The sequence below is a fragment of the Melanostigma gelatinosum genome (genome assembly GCF_949748355.1).
Source record: "Melanostigma gelatinosum genome assembly, chromosome: 17".
NCBI lineage: Eukaryota > Metazoa > Chordata > Actinopteri > Perciformes > Zoarcidae > Melanostigma > Melanostigma gelatinosum.
The window spans coordinates 4,086,482-4,107,114 of record NC_136650.1 but is presented as its reverse complement, the minus strand read 5'-3'; the positions used below and the strand labels follow the sequence as shown (position 1 = coordinate 4,107,114).

The 20,633-nt window shown below is 43.9% G+C and overlaps 1 protein-coding gene across 2 annotated transcripts in view; it reads right to left on the bottom strand.

The window, feature by feature from the left end:
* The window catches only part of pvrl2l (PVR cell adhesion molecule related 2 like), a 298,583-nt gene that overhangs the window by 102,561 nt on the left and 175,389 nt on the right, over nucleotides 1–20,633 (bottom strand). The window contains exon 7 of one of the 2 annotated variants that reach the window (XM_079287575.1): nucleotides 14,871–15,507. The exons of the other annotated variant lie outside the window; for it this stretch is intronic. Within the exon in view, the coding sequence (XP_079143701.1) occupies nucleotides 14,894–15,507 (614 nt within the window). The 3' untranslated portion in view covers nucleotides 14,871–14,893. Of the gene's footprint in view, nucleotides 1–14,870; nucleotides 15,508–20,633 lie in introns of those variants that run through there. 2 annotated transcript variants of the gene reach the window in all.

Here is a 20,633-nt window from a genome sequence, read left to right as displayed (position 1 = left end):
GGGTTATGGAGTTAGTCGGTAGCTTCAAAAAACTCCATCTCACCTGTGATGGGAAAATATGTCATCGTCTTGTGCTTTAGGATTGAAGAATGTAAATCTTTAGAAGTGCAGGCACTAAACCTTGTTTATCTTGTTATCTGTTTGTTCCTGTGCATTGTTTCTGTTTTCAAAGACGGCGACACACAGAGGTCTTGATTACAGTATTTCCTTGATGAGCATTAGCGGAAGGGCATGACCCTCTTTAGGTATTTATGATGGGTGATGGTTCACAGGTTTATTCCGTCTCTGCATACTGTGACTTAACTCTTTGACCAGGTCACAGTGACATCAAAGGAAGCATCTGACTGGGTGTTTCCATGGTTTATTGTGGGGCAAACTGATAAATAAAGGGATTCGTAAACCGGCCATAAATTGCCTTCAGGGTATCGTAAAGACAGGACACTGTGCTTCAAAGGAAAACATCTGCCTTGACTGGTTTCCTTCTTTTGTTTATTCTTGTTTGCAAACCGAGATAACAGCATGCTGTTTGGGTATAAATGTCCATGCATTTATCTGTGTCATCAGAGCACCTCTCGCAGATGACGGTGATGTGTCTGTGAGACTGTGTTCTCTTTGCTTGCAAGCAAATAAATTGACTATTACAACTTTGATCGTTCATCCAGACTCTGTTTCATTTGACATTGATTTGTTAACACTTTAACACTCTTCTCCCGACTATTCATAGAAATATTCCACAACACACCACACAGGCTGAACACACACACACACACACACACACACACACACACACACACACATCAATATAGATCTTCTCTCCGTGGACAAACAGTGATCTGCTCATTTAACAGCTAAACATAACATCCATCCGTCTCACTTTTCCCGGGGAAGAAAATACCACGGCAACCAAATATCTGTGTAGTCATCAGTGCTGACCTGACAGACGATGATGGAGGTTTTCTTGGTGCGATATCTACAGCTCTGATAAGGAAGCAGAAAAACATGAGCGGAAAAAGTGACAAACTCTGACTCCCACACAAGGAGTCAGATCGTGGCTTATCTGGGTTACAAGACATGAATGTCAGGTAGCACTTTAGCCAAAAATGAGACATCTATCATTTGACACGAGTTCCATTTCTTCTTTCTTTCTTTATTGAAGAAATAATTTAAGGGTTTGCCAGTGAAAATGATATCTCTCTTACAGGCTGAAGTTTAGAGGTACTGAACGGCAAATTTCATGTGTCTTTTCCCTCTCAAATGTGTTTAAAAATATAACAAGAGGCTGAACACTGAAATGATCTGACTCACTGTTTTGTATTTGTTTTCAGTCTGATGCTATTTTTGTCGGCAATTTGGGTATTAATCATTGATCAACCCCCCTCCCCCCACCCCCGGTCAATCTTAACATTTTCCTCTATTCTGTGAAGAGGTAGAAAGATTTTTTTTTTATGGACAGACTTGATATTGGAGCTGTAAAAGGGTGAGCTTTTTCTTCTTGTGCGGTTTTCACTCTCGAAAAGAAGCAGAGGAACATGAAAGCTGGGCTGCTGTCCAACACAGCAGGGGTTTGCACTATAAAAAAACAGTATAAGTATAAATGCTAATCTTGTATTCAGTCATTAAGCCTGATTTTGATTGGAAAAAGAGAGAAAATGTAACTGTGCCTGTGGCGGAAGATAACCTTACTTGTTTCCATGCGGCTTCACTTCATTTATGAATAATACTTTTGAATTTGCCTGAAATGAGTCACAGCCAGTCGAAAATCAGGCAGGCAAATCATCCATCTTGTTTTTCTACACAATGCTGATTGATGAGAAAGCTGTAGAAAGTTTTGCTTTGAAAAATAATCATATACCATTCAGTGAATGTTCTACTTATTATCAGAAACAAACAAGAATTCATGCACGACAAATCTCACAGGGAGAAGATACTATTTCTCATCGTTGTAGCTGGTTTTGAATCGTATGGATTGAAAGTGTGGAAATCAAGAATATTTTGATGATGACGCTATCGAGTAAAAACGTCACGGTTCTGTTCTTTTAAAACTACTGACCTTCAAAGCCTCTAAATGCCGTGCTGTATGCAAAAACATGATATTTTTCTCTCCAATCTTGACACCATAAAAGCTGCAGTGTAAACAAACGCTGGTGAAATCCTTTTTAAAACCTCTGCTGTATGAAAAACAAATCAACATCACCAGGTTTTCCCAGGTTTGGGTGTTGATCTTTGGAGAGAGGTCCAGACAGAAGCACCTTGATGGATCGGGTTCATTTATCTTATTTACAGAAATCTAATATTGTCAAAGCCATTTATGAAGCTAAAGAAACATAAAAAGTCTTGTTTGAATATGTTTCAAATCCAGACCATTTCAAGGCCGGAGAAAACTAGTCAAGTCAATTTTATATTTTCAACTACAAATCACAAGTTTGTCTCAGAGGTTGATTAAGGTGTGCTTGTATTGATTACCCTTTTTCCAATGCATTTGTAACCAGTTGGCCTAAACATGGCGCTCTGGTCTGTTTGCTGCTGTACGTCGAGAAAGAACCAAACAGCCAATTCTTTAATTTGTGACAACATTAGGTCTACCTTGCTCAGTCGAGTAGGTATACAGTGTCAATATATTATAGACCCCTTCTCTGTTAGTGAACATGATGTCGTATTTTTGTTGGCGGAGTGTAAGTTATTAGTTAATGCTGACCAGCAAGTTTTGTTGGCTTACTTACTTGAGAAAAGTTCAAATTAACCAACAGGACCATAATAGCCAACCCTGCTTTGCAAAATGGCTGGCGAGTTAGCTAGCTAGCTAGTCCATCTCCAGAGCAGACGGCTAAGCTAAACTATTAGCAACATTTCTCATCTCTCATCTCTGAAACGCTTTACAGATATTGCCGGTGTTTGTGTCAAATTTCAAGAAATTCCTTCAAGGTTTTTTCTGAGATATCACGAGAACGGGACAGGCGCAAGGTCACAGCGACCCATGCCCACCAAAATATAATCAGTTCATACTTGAGTCCAAATTGGATGTTTGTGCCAGAGGCAATGAAATTCCATCAAACTGTTTCAGAGATGTGTTCACGAGAATGGGATGTTTGAAGGGATGGATGGACAACCCGAAAACCATGAAAAACCATAACTCTGACGGTGTAATACTTACTGTGGTAGCGTTAAAGTATTTTAAAGGGCAATTTTTTCACATTTTATACATCAAACTCTGTTTACATGCCTTGGGGAGTCAGAAACAATTGTATTCCGCATTTTGCTTGAAAGAAGTTCGCAAAGCACTGAGTTTCGAACAGAAAGTTGCATTGCGGGTAGACTCCAGGTTTTGACAAGGAAGAGTAATGCCTTGAATAAAAAAGATGATATAGATGTTACTCCTGCATTGGTTTTAATAATACATATTTATTTGCCTTGCGCTGTTGTCTAAGTGCAGAGTTGCCTGTTGTAGATACCAAAAACGAATTACTGATTGGGCATCCCTACGAGGTCTCGTTCTTTCGTGTAAATTTCACATTTAGGATTTAACAGGTATCTAGAGTTACACTCAGGTTCACAACAGGGTTAAAATCTACGTTACTTTGATTCAGACAGGGATAAAGAGAGTTGGGGTCATCGAGGTAGGAGGAAATAAAATGTATCTGAATGTATCTCACTGAAAAAGATGAACGACTGGCTTCATTGGAAAAATTAACAAAACAGGCCTACATTAGTCCTTTGGTCTGAACATCAAGGTCACCATCATAAAGGAAGCCGAGCATCTCCAGCTGACAGGATTATATCGGCTCAAACAGTGCCACATTGATTCTGAATGAATTGAATGTCTCTGCCATCTGGAACTCTGCATTTTAAGGATCCGAAAAACAGCAGATATAAAGGCTTCTTTGGATCCAGTCCATTAAAGAAATGCTCCAGGATTCTTACGCGTGTTGAAATTTTTGTTATTTACTTTGAAACGACTGAACAGAGATAAGAGATGACACCACTGAGCACAACTGAAGTGAAGAGCTGACAATGGAAGGTTGTGACAAGTAGAAATAAAAAGTGGAAGCTGAAAGTGTTGGAACTGAAATTCATTTTGATGAGACCAGCTAAATTTCACTTTGATTTGTACACAGACTCCCTCACCTCTGCAAAGCGTTAGATTGCTTTCAGATCATTTCAAACCGAGTTAGCAACATTAAGAAGCATTTAGCAGATACAAAGCTAACAATGTCTTTCTTTGGAGTTACTAGTTAGGAGTTAACAACACCAGGTGATATGATGGTTCCCTTTCACACTAATCTGTAGACTTTAGCTTCTATCTAAACTTTTTAACCTGTTTTCACTGCTGAATCAGTTTGACATCCTGGATGTATCCTTCAAACACTTATTGTAGACCAGGGGTCACTAATAAGGCGGACTGTGGTCAGCGAGACCAGAGCCTTAATACAGACTCCTAAATGTTCATTCTTCCCACGGGCAGTTTAAAACCAGTGTGTCTCATATGTTCAGAGACCGTGGCGATTATTAAAAGCGGTAATATGAAGCGCCACTACAAGACAAAGAACAAATCTTTTGAGCAAACGTACCCACCCACATCCGAAATGAAGGCACAGAAAATAAACCTAAGAGCCCAGTATGATCAGAATCCTAACGCATGAATTCACTGACCAACAATGATGTTAACAGAGAGAATAGAGCTGAAATAAGTGGTTTACTAACCACAGATAAAGTCCCTGCACACAAATTTATCCTGTTAGAAGATGACAAGAATATAATATCGTGGCTTGTTTGGCTACTGCCCTCATAATGCATTTTGAAGATCAGCACTCCAAATAGACGCAGGATACACGAAGCAGCCGTCATGTGAGTGCTTAGCTTAAAGTGAGTATATCTCCTGCTTTAACATGTGATGTCCCAATAACCAACACCAACTGTCATCAAGTGTTATCTAGCCAGCAGAGAGGTGTGAATAGATACTGGCGGTAGTACAAGTACAAATCTACTAACAAAGAAAGAAAAGAAGCCTAAACATGAACAACTGGATCTCTATTTGTCATGGTAACTATCTACATGTATGTGATTAAAAGTGTTAAATAACTTCCTGTTTTATTCCATTAAAATGCTATGAACTGCTGCTGTACAAGGATCCTGTGGAAACTGCACAAACCAGAGAGAGGGTAAGGAAAGGAATGACATAAAAGCAGGCACCCATTTGAAACGAAGGGCCATTCAGATGAACATGCATACCCAAAAAAAACCCTGAAATAACCTGGACTGAGACAAAAGAAAATCCAAGACGAATTGCATCCCTAAGTATAGCACAGAACACTGCAAGAGCAGCACAGTGGGAGAAGAAGGAGGCATCCTCAGAGGCAGGAAAGCAGGACAGCGCTGCCTTTCGTAAAATGGTTACAGAGTACAGTAAGACCTCTTCCAACCAGTGTTCCAACCAGGAAAACTTCATCCACATCTGCTGGAGTCTCAGCTGGCCTGGCAGAGCCTCTGCTTTAACTGGATTAAAGACAAAAGCAGAGCTCAATAACTAATAGCGTCTCTCCTTCCTCCTCTCTGTTCCTTCCCTCTCTTTACTCCCCTCCCCTCCACCCGTTTCCTTTCTCCCTCACTTTTCTACGTTGCCGTCTTCGTCCTCCTCCAGAGTGAAGCGGAGACATAATGCGGAACACTTTCATGCCTTCTGCTGAATTAAACATGGAGAGAACAGCTTGTGCCGGGTGCCAAAGCTGGAGCGGCGAGAGAGGGAATATGAAAAAGGAGGATATATATACAATTCCACCCCTGCACAGGGGTCCCCGGAGCGCTGCCGAACATGTCTTTACAATTAAAAAGATCTGTTCTCTGATAGACTGCGCCGAGGAAAGTTAAACAGGATGGCCATTTTTTTACTAATTGGCCGGGGTTTGAAGAGGACTGCCAATTTGCATTGGGTGGAAGCAGCCAATCGCCAAGCGGAGGGATGGCATGGAGCTCAGAAAGAACTCCTCTGAGGCTTCCATCCCCACCTCTAGCTTTCATTGTCGGAGGAGTAAATCCCATCCCTTTTTCCTTTCACACACTCTCTGTCATCTTTACGCCGCGGCCAACCAATTGGGCACCACAAGTGACAAATCTGTCCATCTCTAACTCCAGGCTGGATGGTGAATAATTTACAGTGTTTCAAACGTTCTCGGTCTCAGGTGGCTTACAAAGAAAAAAGAGAAGGTATTTTCATAGTCTCGGCAGGGGCTGTAGTTTCAGCTTGTGCTCTGCCTCTCGCCTCTGTAACTCTCGATTTCTCTGATCTGAGAAGAAAAAGTCTCCCCTTTCTCTCCAGGCCTATTTGGCATTTCCTAGATAGAGTACCTCTAGCTCACTCCCCATCCTCCCCTCCCCGACAGAGCCAAGTGACCTGTTACCGCGTCCTCTGCTTTGCATGGGTGCCACGCTCACAGCAGCAAGGACAAGACTTTTACAGTGCTTGCACTCAGGACTGCAACCTCCCAGAGCATACGCCATGCGAGGCGGGGTGGCAGGCTAAAAGATCAGAGAGGGACGCTTGTAGCTGTATTACTTACTACAAAACAGGGAAAACCAATGAAGTCTTATTTAAGGATGATTAAATCGAATTCATTCCCACCAAAGACAAATAATCTTGTCGAGCCCCATTCAATTTGTTCCAAGGCTGCATGTTGAAGATCCTTGACATAAAAAAGCCTTTTTTCAAAAGGTTTTCTGATATCAGTCTCTTTTAAACTCCTACATTTAGTGAATGAAACTATCCAAGAAGCTTCATCTTTCCTGCTAATATCAAGTCTTAACACATCTTAAGGTAAGATATGTTTCACAGCTTCATGGATGAAGGTACCAAACTCTTTTGACCCCATTAGCACCTACAACGAGTACAAATGGGACATGTTTTTGAATATGGGTGAGAAAAGCGAGTGTGTAAATGCACAGATTTGTGTGCATTTACACACTCGCTTTTCTCACTCCTTCCGTTTGGTTCTCAGACGCGTGAATGTGCAATCTGTAAAGCACGAACAAAATCTGGCGCAGTTCAGGAGGCCAGGTGTCAGATCTCTGCATGCTAATATGTTGAGTTGCCTCTTGATGCAGTGGATACAGTATGTCTAGGATGGAAGGAGTGAAGCTGTTGACAACGTGGGGGTAATCTAGTGTTTGGCAGTTATTGCATTACCTCCGTAGAGTGTACATGCAACCTAACATTTTGACGGACTTCAACAGTCTATAACAGGGGTCCCTAATATTTTGTAATCGGGTTTCAACGCGTCCACAATGCATCTTGGGAGCATTCACACCTGTACTTAGAGCCGTCCACTTGTGATCAAATCACCCAAGATGCATGTTAATTCCATGCCTGAACAGGGCCTTCGTCAACTATGTCACCTAACCTCGCCTCTTCCTGCTGGCTTAACGAACCCCGCCGAAAGGAACGAGAAGCTAGCAAGTCCACGGGCGTCGCTCGATGTGATCACGATACAGGCATTTATCGAGATGAAGATGCAGATCGCACGGACCACATACGAGGTGTGAATGGGGCCCTCGCGTAGAGTGATTGAACTTGAGAGAGGTGGCTGTACTTCTCCTCGAGTTAGCAGAACTTGAAACATGTCCTGCAGCAGATCTGTGAAGGAGGCTACCGAGCAGGTGCACAATGCCTCTCTGTGCTGTGAAATGTGCTGAGGAAAGAAGTACGGGAGTCTCGGTATTTATAGACTGATAACATGGCTCGGCTTAATTAATTACCAATTTCTTCCACAGAGAATTGTTTCAGAGTTTTTTTAAATTTCTTTTATTGAAAATGGGTTGTGAAAAAAGAAAAGTCATGACTGATGATGAGTTTCCTCGCTGAGGGTAGATGCATGCTACAAGATTCTGGGACTAATTAGGCGCCAACGTTGTGATCACAGTCGACTGTTTAGCAGTATGCCGCTGCAAGAAACCTTCCTGGAGAAAGAGATGTGCTGAGGCACACAGTGGCCACATAGAGGGTAAATGTGCTGGAAACAGATGGAGCTCCAAAAAGTCTGGGAATTTATTATCAGGGTGAAAACATTAACATGTTTTAGAAAGGATATTTTGCACTTGGTACTTGTATCAAACAAAGTAACTGTACTAAATGATCCATTGTAGATTCAGATCGTAACAAGGAGACCATCGATTGTTATCGAAATGATGCAACTCAAACAAAGCAGTTCGTCCGGATCTTGGAGCATGCATGTACCCTGCAGAGTTGAAAACACACTTGAATACTTTACTCCAAACTGTACTGCAGTGACACAATAAACAAGCCTACTACATGTGACAACAGTAGTTACAGTATGGCTGTTTCTCAGTTACTTTGAGATGAATTGGCGACCTGTCCAAACACACTGTGAAACGTGTTTGTAACGTAGCAGATAGAACGGTCTCATTTACAGAATAACAGATCGCACGGTGTAAAATGTTCAACAACAACCAACAATAAGGGACCTGCTGAGGATTCGGTGGAGAGTAGAGCTGAAACTGACTTCCTAAACAACAACAACAACAACAACAACAAAAATCGATCGGCTGAAGTTCTTGAATTTCTAATTTGAAACATCTCAGCTTATCAGTTTACGGACTGTGTTCACATCTTAAACCCACAGAATTCATTTTAAGTTACAACATCTTAATTATTGTCACAATATGTTGTTATGAGGCAGAAGTAAATGAAATGGGACGAGACATATGAGTATGAGATCATGTTTACTCACTTGTAATGTGCTGACATTCCTTAAAGATTCCCTTTTCAGATCCTCTCTCAGAAATATTACCAGTTTTTTGGGGGATTTTACTCACAGTGCCCTCGACTAGCGAAGTGACTCCAGTCACTGGAGTTGGTCGATCAAACACTGTGTGTCTACAGCAAGTGAGTGTGTGCTTGTGATGTGACACAGTGTGCTTGAAAAGCAGCGGGTGTGCTCAGTTGAGCTGCTGCAGCATGTAGCACCAGTCTAGTTTGTTCCCCTTTCATTTCTCTTTAACTGTGGCCTCGCTCACATCTCGGTTTTTTCCCTCATTTTTAACAGGCCCTCCATACTATATCTCCAGGGAGTGTTGCCTGTGACGCAGAGATTTCCCCAGAGCCTCCCTGTGTCACCTCACAACCATCCTGACAAAAAAAAGAAAAGACAAAGGATGTACCGTAAAACTGCAATTAATAGCCCAAGCTTTGAAAGCCTGATCACTGAACTCAACCGGCACATATTTGGACAGGCTTCTATGGCAGGGGTTCTTAACCTTTTTGACCTCGGGGCCCAACTTTTCAAGTACAAAGTGTCCCGGGGCCCACTCTGACTATATGCATCAAAAGTGTCAGACAACCTGCAGGTCATACAGAAACAGAGCAGTGGGCCTTTGGAGTCAGTCAAAATTTAAGATTTTTGTCCGCATAAAATAAAAAAGTATCTTTCAGTATAAATAACTGCCGGTGGCTGTATCTGTACAGGTAAAGGACAGTATAGGGCTGTAACTACACTATCAGTGAACAACTGCCTCAAATTTGAAGAAGATTGGACAAAGTATGACCATTCTACAGTGTTTCTTCATGAAGAGATCCAGGCGGAGCTCTAAAAGGACATTTGGAGACCCAAATGGACACATGGTAACCACATGATATTCTGACACACTAAAGGTGTTTCTCCCTTTATATTTATATTTTATATTATTTTCCTTTTATTTTTAGCCTTTGCAAATTGCAAAAACGATGTATATATGGTCAAAGACATGGTGTGTGAGTAGCGGACTTGCTGTGCTTAATGGCTGCGACCGAGCGCACGAACGAGAATGAGAATAGCTCAGTTACGCAAACGTTGGTTGACGGCTTATGGAAGAGGATAAGGTTTGTACTATAAGTACTAGCGTTTTCTGAAGGCACTAGCTCCATGGTAACATCCGCTAGCACGTTGTTGGGTCTGTAATGTGTCTTTTTCCGTCTAAATGCTGCAAGATACGACTTGCAGCGGTTATGGCGACTTTGGACAGTGTGTGTGGGCTCCTTTTGTGGAGAAACCATAAGAAATGAAAGAAAATCGATGATTTCTTTGCAAAGAAGAGGATTTTGGGCATGCTGGGATACCAAACACGGACATGTTTTGTGACGTATTTGCGCAAACAAGCCGTAGGAACGGAAGGGGAGGGGATCGAGGATGCCGGTGTTGAACAGGCAAAACCCTTGTTAAATAAATGAGATGATACAATGTGATGATCACAAAGACATTTATTATCATGTGTATGTAAACCTGCACACACAACAAGAAGCCCAACAGGCTTTCCCACGAGCGTTGGATGTTTCGTCGCTACGTGTCGCTTTATTTTTGAAGGCTCCAGTGCTTCGTTTGATAGCATTAGCCCACATTCCACACACTGAGCCCTCGGCTCTGCCTCGTTGCCTCCGTTCACAAAGCCGTACTTAAGAAAGTCAGGGTTGTACTTGCGCACACATTTAGACATTTAGACTATGGCACCACTGTCGTCTTCATTTTTTCTTTTTAATAACTTATCCATAACTTTCGCTACAGGCTAGCGGCTAGCTGAGTGTCTTCTTCTGCTTATTGCAGCTTGTTAAACAACTGACTGACGCATTACCGCCACCAGGTGGTGGGAAGCTATATTGTAACTGAGCGTCTCATGGATAACAGTAATATCTCTGGTGTCTTCAATTGATAACCTATGCGGTCCCGCGGCCCTCGCGGCCCACAGGTGCAAAACTGAAAGTTTTTCGCGGCCCTCTAGGTGGCGCTCGCGGCCCAATCATGGGCCGCGGCCCTATGGTTAAGAATCACTGTTCTATGGGACAGGACCTTTAATTCCTTTCGCACAAAACTCTTGCTCAGTAAAGACTATCAAATTGTTTATTTAAACTCGTATGAATATTACTTCTGAGAATCTGAAAAATGAGGCTGTCAAATAACATATTAATTCATGTCATACATTTGCTCTAGCTGCGAGACGGTTAACGGCGCTCGTTTTACAGCACCCGAGGATTTATGGCCCCCTGTATACCGACACGACCCAAATAAAAATGGATGAAAACTAATCAGTGAGAGGTGAGGACACTTATATGTTGCAGCCGGCAAGCTAACGGAAATCAAGCACACCCAACAACACGGTGCAGGGAGAAGATACATTTTCGTTTTTGACGGTTAACGGGCAGTTTGTTTGACAATCGAAAACAGCAGACAGCAAGCAATGGATTTCACGTGACAATATTCAATACTTGGATTCATTTTTATGAAATAAATCTGTTGAGCCTTTTGATTGCTGGACCCTTAAAGACTTAAAAAAGCATTACTAATCGAGGAAAGGACAGATTCTGACTTCATGACCTCTTCAAAGGTTGGGAACGTTTTTTACCACGCCTGCAAATCTGAATGAATTCTACTTTGGTGCACATGGTCTCTGTAAAAAGAACTGAACAATTGAATGGGGGGAATCTAACCAATGTGTAGCATGTCCATATTGACACTATATTGATTTTTTTGTATGTGCAATACAAGCAGCTTAGAACTAAACGGGTCGGCAGCGAGGTTTTATACATCTAAAGAACTTCTATAAAAATGAACTGCCTCGTGGCAACAGTGGAAACCAGACCCGCCGTCTAATTGACCGATCCTAAGTCCCGCCCCCCTTTAGTTACGGTTGCTAGGTCGGACAACCTCGACATGAAGAAACATGGCGACGCCTGTTCGGTTTAGCTTTGTTGACGCAGTGTGTATTAGATTAAACGTAGCTTTAAGAAGCCGACAGCAAGGACTACAGTTTGCGATGGAAGGATATTTTCACGATGATAAACTTTACTCAGGTAATTTTTCCCATTGGGGTGCAAGACGTCTTTTTTATCAAAAGAAAAAACACCAACAATTACTTCGTAGCCTTAAAGAAGTAATATAAACGAAGGAACAAAATCAGTAGGGGTGTAACAATACACATATTCGTATTGAACTGTTCGGTACGAGGCTCACGGTTCGGTACGCATTACGAACCGAACAATACGTTTGAATAATTCTATTGCATTTGGAAAATGCAGAAGCTTAAATTGTGGGAAATATAATGTTCTCTCGGTGCAGCCACTGCGCTCAACATGGCAACCCACTTAACATCACAGACAACGTGCTGTCTGAGAAAAACATTCTACTCTGGTGAGGCTCGTGTGTTTTGAGAGAGGTGCGCTATGCTAAACTAGCTTAGCAGGAAAACCAACAGCAGCACAGACTGTTTGTTTCACATCATGTTTTGCACGTTTTGTATATATTACGTTTGGTCCTTTCTGTGGACACCAGGAAGGTTAGCAGCCGCTAAGGCGTCAGCTAATGGGCATCCAGTTAATAAACTAAACTAAACTAAACAGCAGCACACACGCTACAAACTATCCCCACAGCGTTTAGGTAGCTATTCCTTACCGATTCAAACAGGGCTAAAACAATCGCTACGGCAATTGCTATATATATAGCCACGGATATGAGACCCTACTCTGGAGTGGAAAACCAGGCTGTACAAACATGCTTAATGCCATTGAGCCACATAGCACAACTCATTCACGAGCTCATTTTGCCAGACCATAATTCCTGCTTTTTTAAAGAAAACAAAAGCCCAAACAGAGAACCAAATGTCCGAAGCACCCGCTGTTGCTCTGACAGCAGACGGCCGGACGTCACGGACTACACAACACTACCTGACTGTTACGAGTCATTACCTCACTAATGAATGGAGATGACGAGCCATGTTCTTCAGACACACCCCCTTGCGAGGATTTGGCATTTCTGTTTTTTTGCTGTATTGAAAACATACCGAACCGTGGCACCACTATATCGTATTGAACCGAACTGAGAATTTTGGTAACTGTTATACCCCTAGAAATCAGGCAAAACTATGCAGGTTCGTTTTCGATGGTTGGAACGACGGTGGGAGGTGGAAAGCTCCGCCCCCGGTAGCAGCGAATCGTCCTCTCGGCCGGGAGTAAAACCTCATCTAGATGTGAGCAAAAAGTTGACTGAGGTTGAACTGTGATTGGAGCACAGGGCGAAAAGGGGCGGAGGTTGGGAAGTGCCAACTGAGACCTGCGTTTATTTGTCAAGACGTGTAGTCACAACCGGTGAGTGAAAGCGACTCTACATTTAATTGGGACTTGGATTTTGATTGAAGTTTTACGGTAATAACAGCATATTGAGAAACTGCCAATTCGGTGCCCTGAAAAAAACGAAAAGACGGTGAGTAGGAAAAAGCTGGAAGTCAAAAAGGCAAATGTGTTCAAGGAGCTGTGCATTAGCAAATGTGTTGCAAAAAAAATCCATTCTAAGAAGTATTAATTACAAATCATTTGATTTCCCAATCATCAAAGTTAAAAATTACACTTTTTCCTGTCCAGTTTTGCATGTTCATTGAACTAAGTGAGAGATCTCTTAGAAGAAAAACAATCAAAGAAACAAAAAGGTTGGGAGTTTGAGATTTAATTCAGCCCATTTCACTTCCCCTCTGGAAATGTGTCTTTCTGTCCAATCGTAACGCAGAACATGAACTAATCCCGCACACAGCCTAAGAACATTTCGCAAGACTGGGAATATGAATACATGAAATACAGCAGCCTCCAACAAAGCCGGTGAATGTATCTGCCTCGTTGAATGCGACCCAGATAGGAATATAAATACAAGTTATCCCCTTCTCCCTGCACACAGCCGCTGCGGCACTCGTCTAAGCCGCCCATTATGTAAATAAAGAACGAGCACATGTAATGCATGTGGGACAGAGCATCAGCAAAACACACAAATGGGGCAGGATGCATATGGAACAGTAAGAAACGAGACGGAGAGAGGAAATACAGGAGGAGGAAATACGGGAAGAGATTTAAAGAGGGGAAGGGGGGGGGAATACTTGGTCGAGTTTTTATCCATTAAATGAGTCATTACTGACCCAATGTGGTATTGTGTGAACCCCCCCCCCCCCCCCCCCCAAGGCTCCCGGTGCGTCTTTTCCTTAGCGAGATCAACACCATTACACAACAGCAACAACGACATCTACAACAAGAACAAGAACAACAACTGTGCTATAGCGAGACGGCGCCCAATATATAGACGATGCACATCATTAACACCACAGCCAGCCACGCGGTAGCACACACTGTGAAGTCTGTTATGTTACTCAGTTTGGCGGCCCTCCCTCCTGGCGGGCACCTGTCAGGGGACCATGTGGTGTCACAGTGTGGGGCGGGACACCCGAGACACTGTTACCCCCTTCCCCCCCACCACCACCCTTCCCGCCCAAAAAAAAAAGTCCTGTCAGGAGAGTCTGCAGCACAGTGGCAACATCCTCACAAGCCGTTTTTCGTAGTTTATTTTGAAACAGCAAGGCGATTTATGAGTAGTGTTGATTATGGAATGGTGGTTGCGGCGCTCCCAGTCTTTGCGGATTGCGTTCTCTGGTAAAAGGTAAAAAAACACAAACTAAACACTCAGCACAATCACACACTGGCAAAGCTGAAGAAACGAGAACGTACAGCAATAAGCAGCATCGCCGTCAGAGTCGGTGCGGGTTTTGTTGGCTTTTTGCAGTCCGTATTTTTTTTTTTTCTTCCTTTTTGTTATATTCGGCTGACACGGAATGAAATCTGTCTCCATGATTTAACACAGTCACATAATCAACCACAGTCCACTAATGGCCATAGAAAGTTTTTCCATCATCGTCCCCTTTCATGAAATTGTACAGCCGGTATCAAGCAGAGAGGATGGCCTCTCTTTAATCAGGCTGAATGTGAAGCGGGTCGGTGGTTAGCTGATCGAGGCGATGTGTCGGTTCGTTCGGTGGCAAAGAGGGCTGCTCTTCCTCCACCACATCACTATTTTCAGCCCTCACCTTTCCCTTTACCCCTCCCCCATCCTCAGACGTAAATGGCAGTCCGGGAAATGACGGAGCCGTCCCTCTGAGACTCCATGTCGTCGTCGAGGTACACGTCCATTTCTTCTTCGCCACCGTGGCCTCTGTGGACGTGGTAGGCGGGGGGCTGCATGTCCCCGCCTCCCCCGATGGCCCCGAACCTGTCGTAGTCCTCCTCCATGCTGTCGTCTCTGTCGAACTTCCTCCTGTCGGCTTCTTCCATCTCATTGCTGAGGAGGATGTCGTGAGCGGTGGGGGGGTTGCCCATTGAGGCGTGATGGAGGTGGTGATGGTGGTGGTAGTCGTTGGCCTTCTCTGTCAGAGTCCCCGTGGCGTCGCAGCCCTCCCGGTATGTGTAGACGGGCCCGTTGTTGTTCGCGCCCATCCCGTTCTTGCTACCAGTCCCGCTGAACAGCAGACGGGCTTTGTTGCCATAGTCCCCACTGTTGCTGCCGCCGGCCGCTACGGAGTCCCCGCCGCCGGGGTAGCCGCGCCTCTGCTGCCGGCGACTCCGGCTCAGGAGAACGGCAACGAGCGCGACAACCAATAGCAGGGCCAGGAGGGAGCCGATCACGGCGCACGCCACAACGCCAGCGCTCGACGGATCCTCCAGGGCTTCTGCAGAAGGGATGGAAGGGGTTTTGAAAGGAGGGGTGGAAAAAATGGATGGAGGAAAAGAAAAAAAAAAGGGCAGGAATTGATGGCTGTTTTTTAAGGAAGTCTTGGGAGGCGGTATTCACAGTTCTTCTTGTGTTGTAAGTGTGCTGCAGTGACTTAGCAGTAGTAGTGTCTTCTATGTGTGTTACAATCCTCTTACAAGTGTGTAGTAATGTTCTCCTCAGTGTAATCCCTTGGGAAGGGTGCAGTCAGTCATTGCTGGGATCAGGCTGAATGGGACTCATTCACTCCCGGCGGCTTGTTGCGCTGCGTTTTGCTCTAAACACATGTCTGTCCAGCTTTTTGTTCCCCCCCCCCTTTTTTTGACAGCTGAAAAAAAGAAAGCGCCTTTGCTACTGTAACGATCCTTTGTGTTGGTGTGAGCCAAAGTTTGCCTCCCGACTCTTGTTTCAGTCAAAGATTGAAACAAAAGAACGAGACGGGTGCTGTCGGGTTAGAGTTCACGGGCCCTCAGCAAAGACACGCAGACAGACAGAGAGACACACACACGGGACAGGCAGAGGGGTTATTTTGAAGAGGTTCAGTGGAAAAAGAGCACACAGTCGCGCCTGGAAAGTGCCACAATGTTTGGACATCCCTCCAGCATCTTTTCACCTTCGTCTCTCTCCCAGCCGCCTAGTTACACCTACTCCTCATCCCCTCTCTTCCCTCTCATCCTCTGCTTCCACTGCTTCCTCCCCATGCCTCTCTCATGGTTCAGTAAGTCAAAACCACAGGGCCGAGTAAGCGCCTGCCGTCAAGCCCGGGAACCGAGTCCGGATCTCACTGATCAGCGGCGCAGAGGTAAAAAAAAATAAAGGTTCACACTGCGGAGCAAGACCCATGCCGGGACATTTATAAGAGGATTCTCCGCAGGACGAGAGAAGAGAAAAAGAGGTCTGGCTCAGATAGTGTAGGGTGTATGAGTGTATGAGTGGATTCATGCTGGGCTCAAAAGCGGGGAGAAAAGAAAGTGTGAAACCAGGATAGGAGAAGCACTGAGCCTGGAGTGCAGAGCTGCAGCAGGCCAGCTAATGTTTCACTCTTTTTTTTTTGTCTGTGTGAATCGCATGCTGATTTTTTTCTTCGGGGGTGCAGCGAGGGCAGCAGCAGGGAAATTTCAACCCCTTCCTGTTTATGCAAATAACAGCGAGGTTCTGCCAGCGCTCCTGGCAAACACAGCGGTGAATGCCAATCAAACAATCTGAGCTTGGCTGAAACGAGCACTGTGTGGGGTTACGTGCCCAGGCAGCACCAGCGAGGGAATCGCGTCGGACATCAAATAATAATCTGTAAAGTGCTGGCAAGTAAGGGTTATGTTAACAAAACCAGTGGGGGGGATGTCACATATAAAGAGGGCCGGGATTGAAAGCCTGTGATTCGTACAAATTGCTAATTCTGAGGGCGTAGAAGAAAAAAAAATAAAGAGAGGAGATAAGAGAGGAAGGAGAAGGAGCAGGAGGTTTTCGTGGAGGAGAAGAGAGGAGCAGAAAAGGAGAGGTATCAGTTCGATTTCAAACACCATCTTGGTCTGGTCCCGCATGGGGGGTGCCAGAGGGTTATGCCAGGGTGAGACAGACGGGCTGGGGCCAAACCAGGCAGGGCTCTTGGGACAGGATATGATGTCTAAATTCGGGAACAGTGTCTGGTGATATCCAATTGAAGTGGCAGAAGGCATTAAGGATGATGAATCCAACTCTGCCTGTCCTAGTTTTTCTCCCCCCCCGCAAACTTACAGACTGGCAGGGAAACACAATGTAGAGCAAACATTTTTTATTTATATTTGTTGTGCCATTTATATTTTAGGCATTCGGGGTATTCGTCAAAAGCCAGAGTGAAAGGCAGATGAATAATAGCCCTTTGTGATGGGAACTTAATGGTTGTCGGTCTTCCATTAATCAAGTGCTGAAAAGTCCTATCATTCTGTAAAGACAATACTCCTTCAAAGGTCCATTAAGGTTGGCTGGTTTCTTTTTGAAATAAATGATGGGTCACATGCAGGAGCGGCCTGATTTCACTCGAATCTCAAAGTCCAAACCCGGAGAAAGATAACTGATCTCTAACAGAAGTGATCATGTGTAGAGGAACTGTGAGCTCTTACCTATCCACTGACGAATGGCTTCGGCCAAGAATAAAAAGAAAAACACCTCTCACTTGATGACGGATTCTTCACATGGCAAGTAATAATCAAATTTTTATTCCACTTATATGAAACAGAACTTGTCCGACTACAGCAACACAACATGTAACTTCCATGCATCCTTAACCAAGAGGTATGAGCGTTACAAGGTCTGTGAATGGCAATGAATGGGAAAAGTGGAATGGACCAACCTGTTCTCATTCTCAACTCGTCACCTATGGACACTTGGTCAGGAGCCCATGGCGCCACGTAGGTTTAGGCAACAAAACTATTTATTTATCTTAACCCAAACCTAACAAAGCAGTCTTCAGAACTAGACTACGTAACGTAACATTATTTAAGTTGAGTACTTTGAGTAATGTACTTTCAAAACTCAAAAAAAAGGAATATAAAATGTAGATTTTTGGCAACACACAGGACAGAACAATGGTCTCCTGGGTGGAATTCCTCTGTATATTTGATCCGCCCATCCAACCCAAACTCCTCCCTAAGCAAACTCTTCTTTATACTACGTCAAATGTCTTTCGGAGTAGTTGTTGTGAGCCAGATAGGTTTACATTGGAGTTTGTTGAAAGACAGAGCATCTCGTCCATCTTGGAATCGGACGTCAAGCGTCAATACTTTACGTAAGGGAAATGAGACCTAGCTGGATGGAGAAGATTTCAAATCCCTCGCTCCGTTACCAACTCAGCACAGCTGACCAATCACTCTGTGAGGTGGATGTGTTGCAAAATTGGTCGGACATTGGAAAGGAGTGGGGGGGGGGTTCCAAATCGATTGAAGTGTCCAACAAGCAGTTCTGACGGCCCTCAATTGGTTTGCATTTACAAACAGGAAAATGAGTCTGCTTCCACTATCAGAAATTTACAGGGCTAGTTTGACATTTCAGGACATAATGCTTGTTTGCTTTTTTGCAGATTTAGTTTTATTGTTTAAACAACTAGGACTTAACATGGCAGTCAGCGAGCTCTGGAGGTGTTGGGAGGTGTAGTAGGACAGAGCCACGCTGTTTGGCTTTCTCCTCGTACTTTGTTGCTAAAGTAAGCTAATCGCCTCCTGGCTCAGGCTCCAATGTTCAGACATGAGATTGATGTTGATCTCAACTTTCTCATACTCATGGCACAAAAAAGTATCTGTTAATATAACACCAGGTATGACTTTGACACTGATTTATTGTTACTGTCCTGTCAAATAGGTACAGTAGGTGAACGGCTCCACCATGCTGATCAGTGGAAGCGGGTTCACCATGACAATATGGCATTTAATGCGAAAGTGCTAAAAATACATCTATGCACAGTTGGGAAAAAAGTATTTGATCAGATAGAAGCTTTGTGCAGGCATTCTCTGACATCACTTATTATAATCTAAAACAGTAATGGATCGTGGATTAGCTCTGACAAACATGTGCCGGCAGCATGATCGACGTCAGTGTCATATCCTCGCCACCCGCCCCAATGAAACGCTTTGGTAAACACGGTTCTGTGAACACATTTTCTTTCGGGGGAGACAAAATAAGCAGGGAGGATATCGTTAGCAAGAAAATAGGCCACGCTTGTCATCCTTATTTCTCATCAACAGCAGCAGCCTGTCTGCATTAAGAAGCACGGTGATGAATGTCAAAGAGAGAGGCAGGGGAGCTTATATCAGTCGCTGCATTAGTGTCATGTACATGGAGCAGATTAGGGGAGGGAGGGAGGAAAGGAGAGCGAGAGAGAGAGAGAGAGGCCCATGAAAACTATCCATTACTACTCAGTTATATTCACTGCGGTAGGGATAATCTCAATGAGAAGATTTGGGATGTGAGGAGGCAAGGTGCAAAGAGTTAGGGTGGTGGAGAGATATAGACCGAGAGAGAGAGAGGGGAAAGAAAAATCGACTTCTAGCAGTGGAGGAGGTGACAAATAAACCACACAAAAATGTGTGGTAATCATTTTAGAATATGTTATGTCTAGAGCGATTATTGTGGAAGTGAAAAACCAAAGAGTGGATCTGGTCTGCGCTGCCAATGTAGAAAGTTGAAAAGCGTAATAAAGTTTGCTGTCTTGGCTCTGACTCAAGCCGTTCCGCACAACGTGATTGGTCGATTCCTTTACTCGCAGTGCAAAAGTTCAGAAAAATCAAACTTTCTGTGCATCATTCTTACACACTAAAAACTAAATCTGTCCTGAAAACACAGAGTGCTGCTTTTGAATTCATCTTATAATCAGCCAGAGGCAGTGACTCTAAAAGCTCCACAGCGGGAATCCTCATTAAACTCAGCTTTTGGTCAAGGACAAGACATCTAAAAATAATGTACCCAACAGCTCGTCCTTGAAGACAAAAAGCAAAAGGATGAGACATCGCTCACTCACAAAGACGGGAGTCGACTTTCTGTATTAATAAATAAAATATGTCATATAATTGTATGGGATGCTAATTGGACAAGCACTTGAGACATGAAATTGGTTGGGAACAGCGAGCTCATTATGTTTTCTGAATAATTCCATTATTGCTGTGGATTGCAGGGAAAATACAAAAAAATTGAAAACCTGTCGAGCGACGTGCTAAACAACCTCCTCCTACACAAAGCTGAGCAGCTTCCTGAAAATGCAATTAATCGTTGATGTTAAGACAAAGCGGGACCGTTGGCTGCGCCACGTTCTCGAAGAATACTCGCCGGTGTACCGCAGCTGATGCACAATGCAAAAGTAGAGCAACCTTTAACCTGGGACGTCGGCCATACAAACCTGCTGCTCCTGTGGCCCACATGATGTCAATGGTTGAGTTTTAAGTGCCACAGTTATCAGTTCGATTTTCTTGGGTTACATAGGAGCGTAGTGTAAAAGAATACTGCTGTGGATATGGTGCGGTGAAGAGATATTATAAGTCCTTTCTATAGCTTGTGAGCCACGTTTCGAGCTTCTTACCAGCCATTCGTGGGGCGACCGTGGCGCACTGGGTTAAGAGG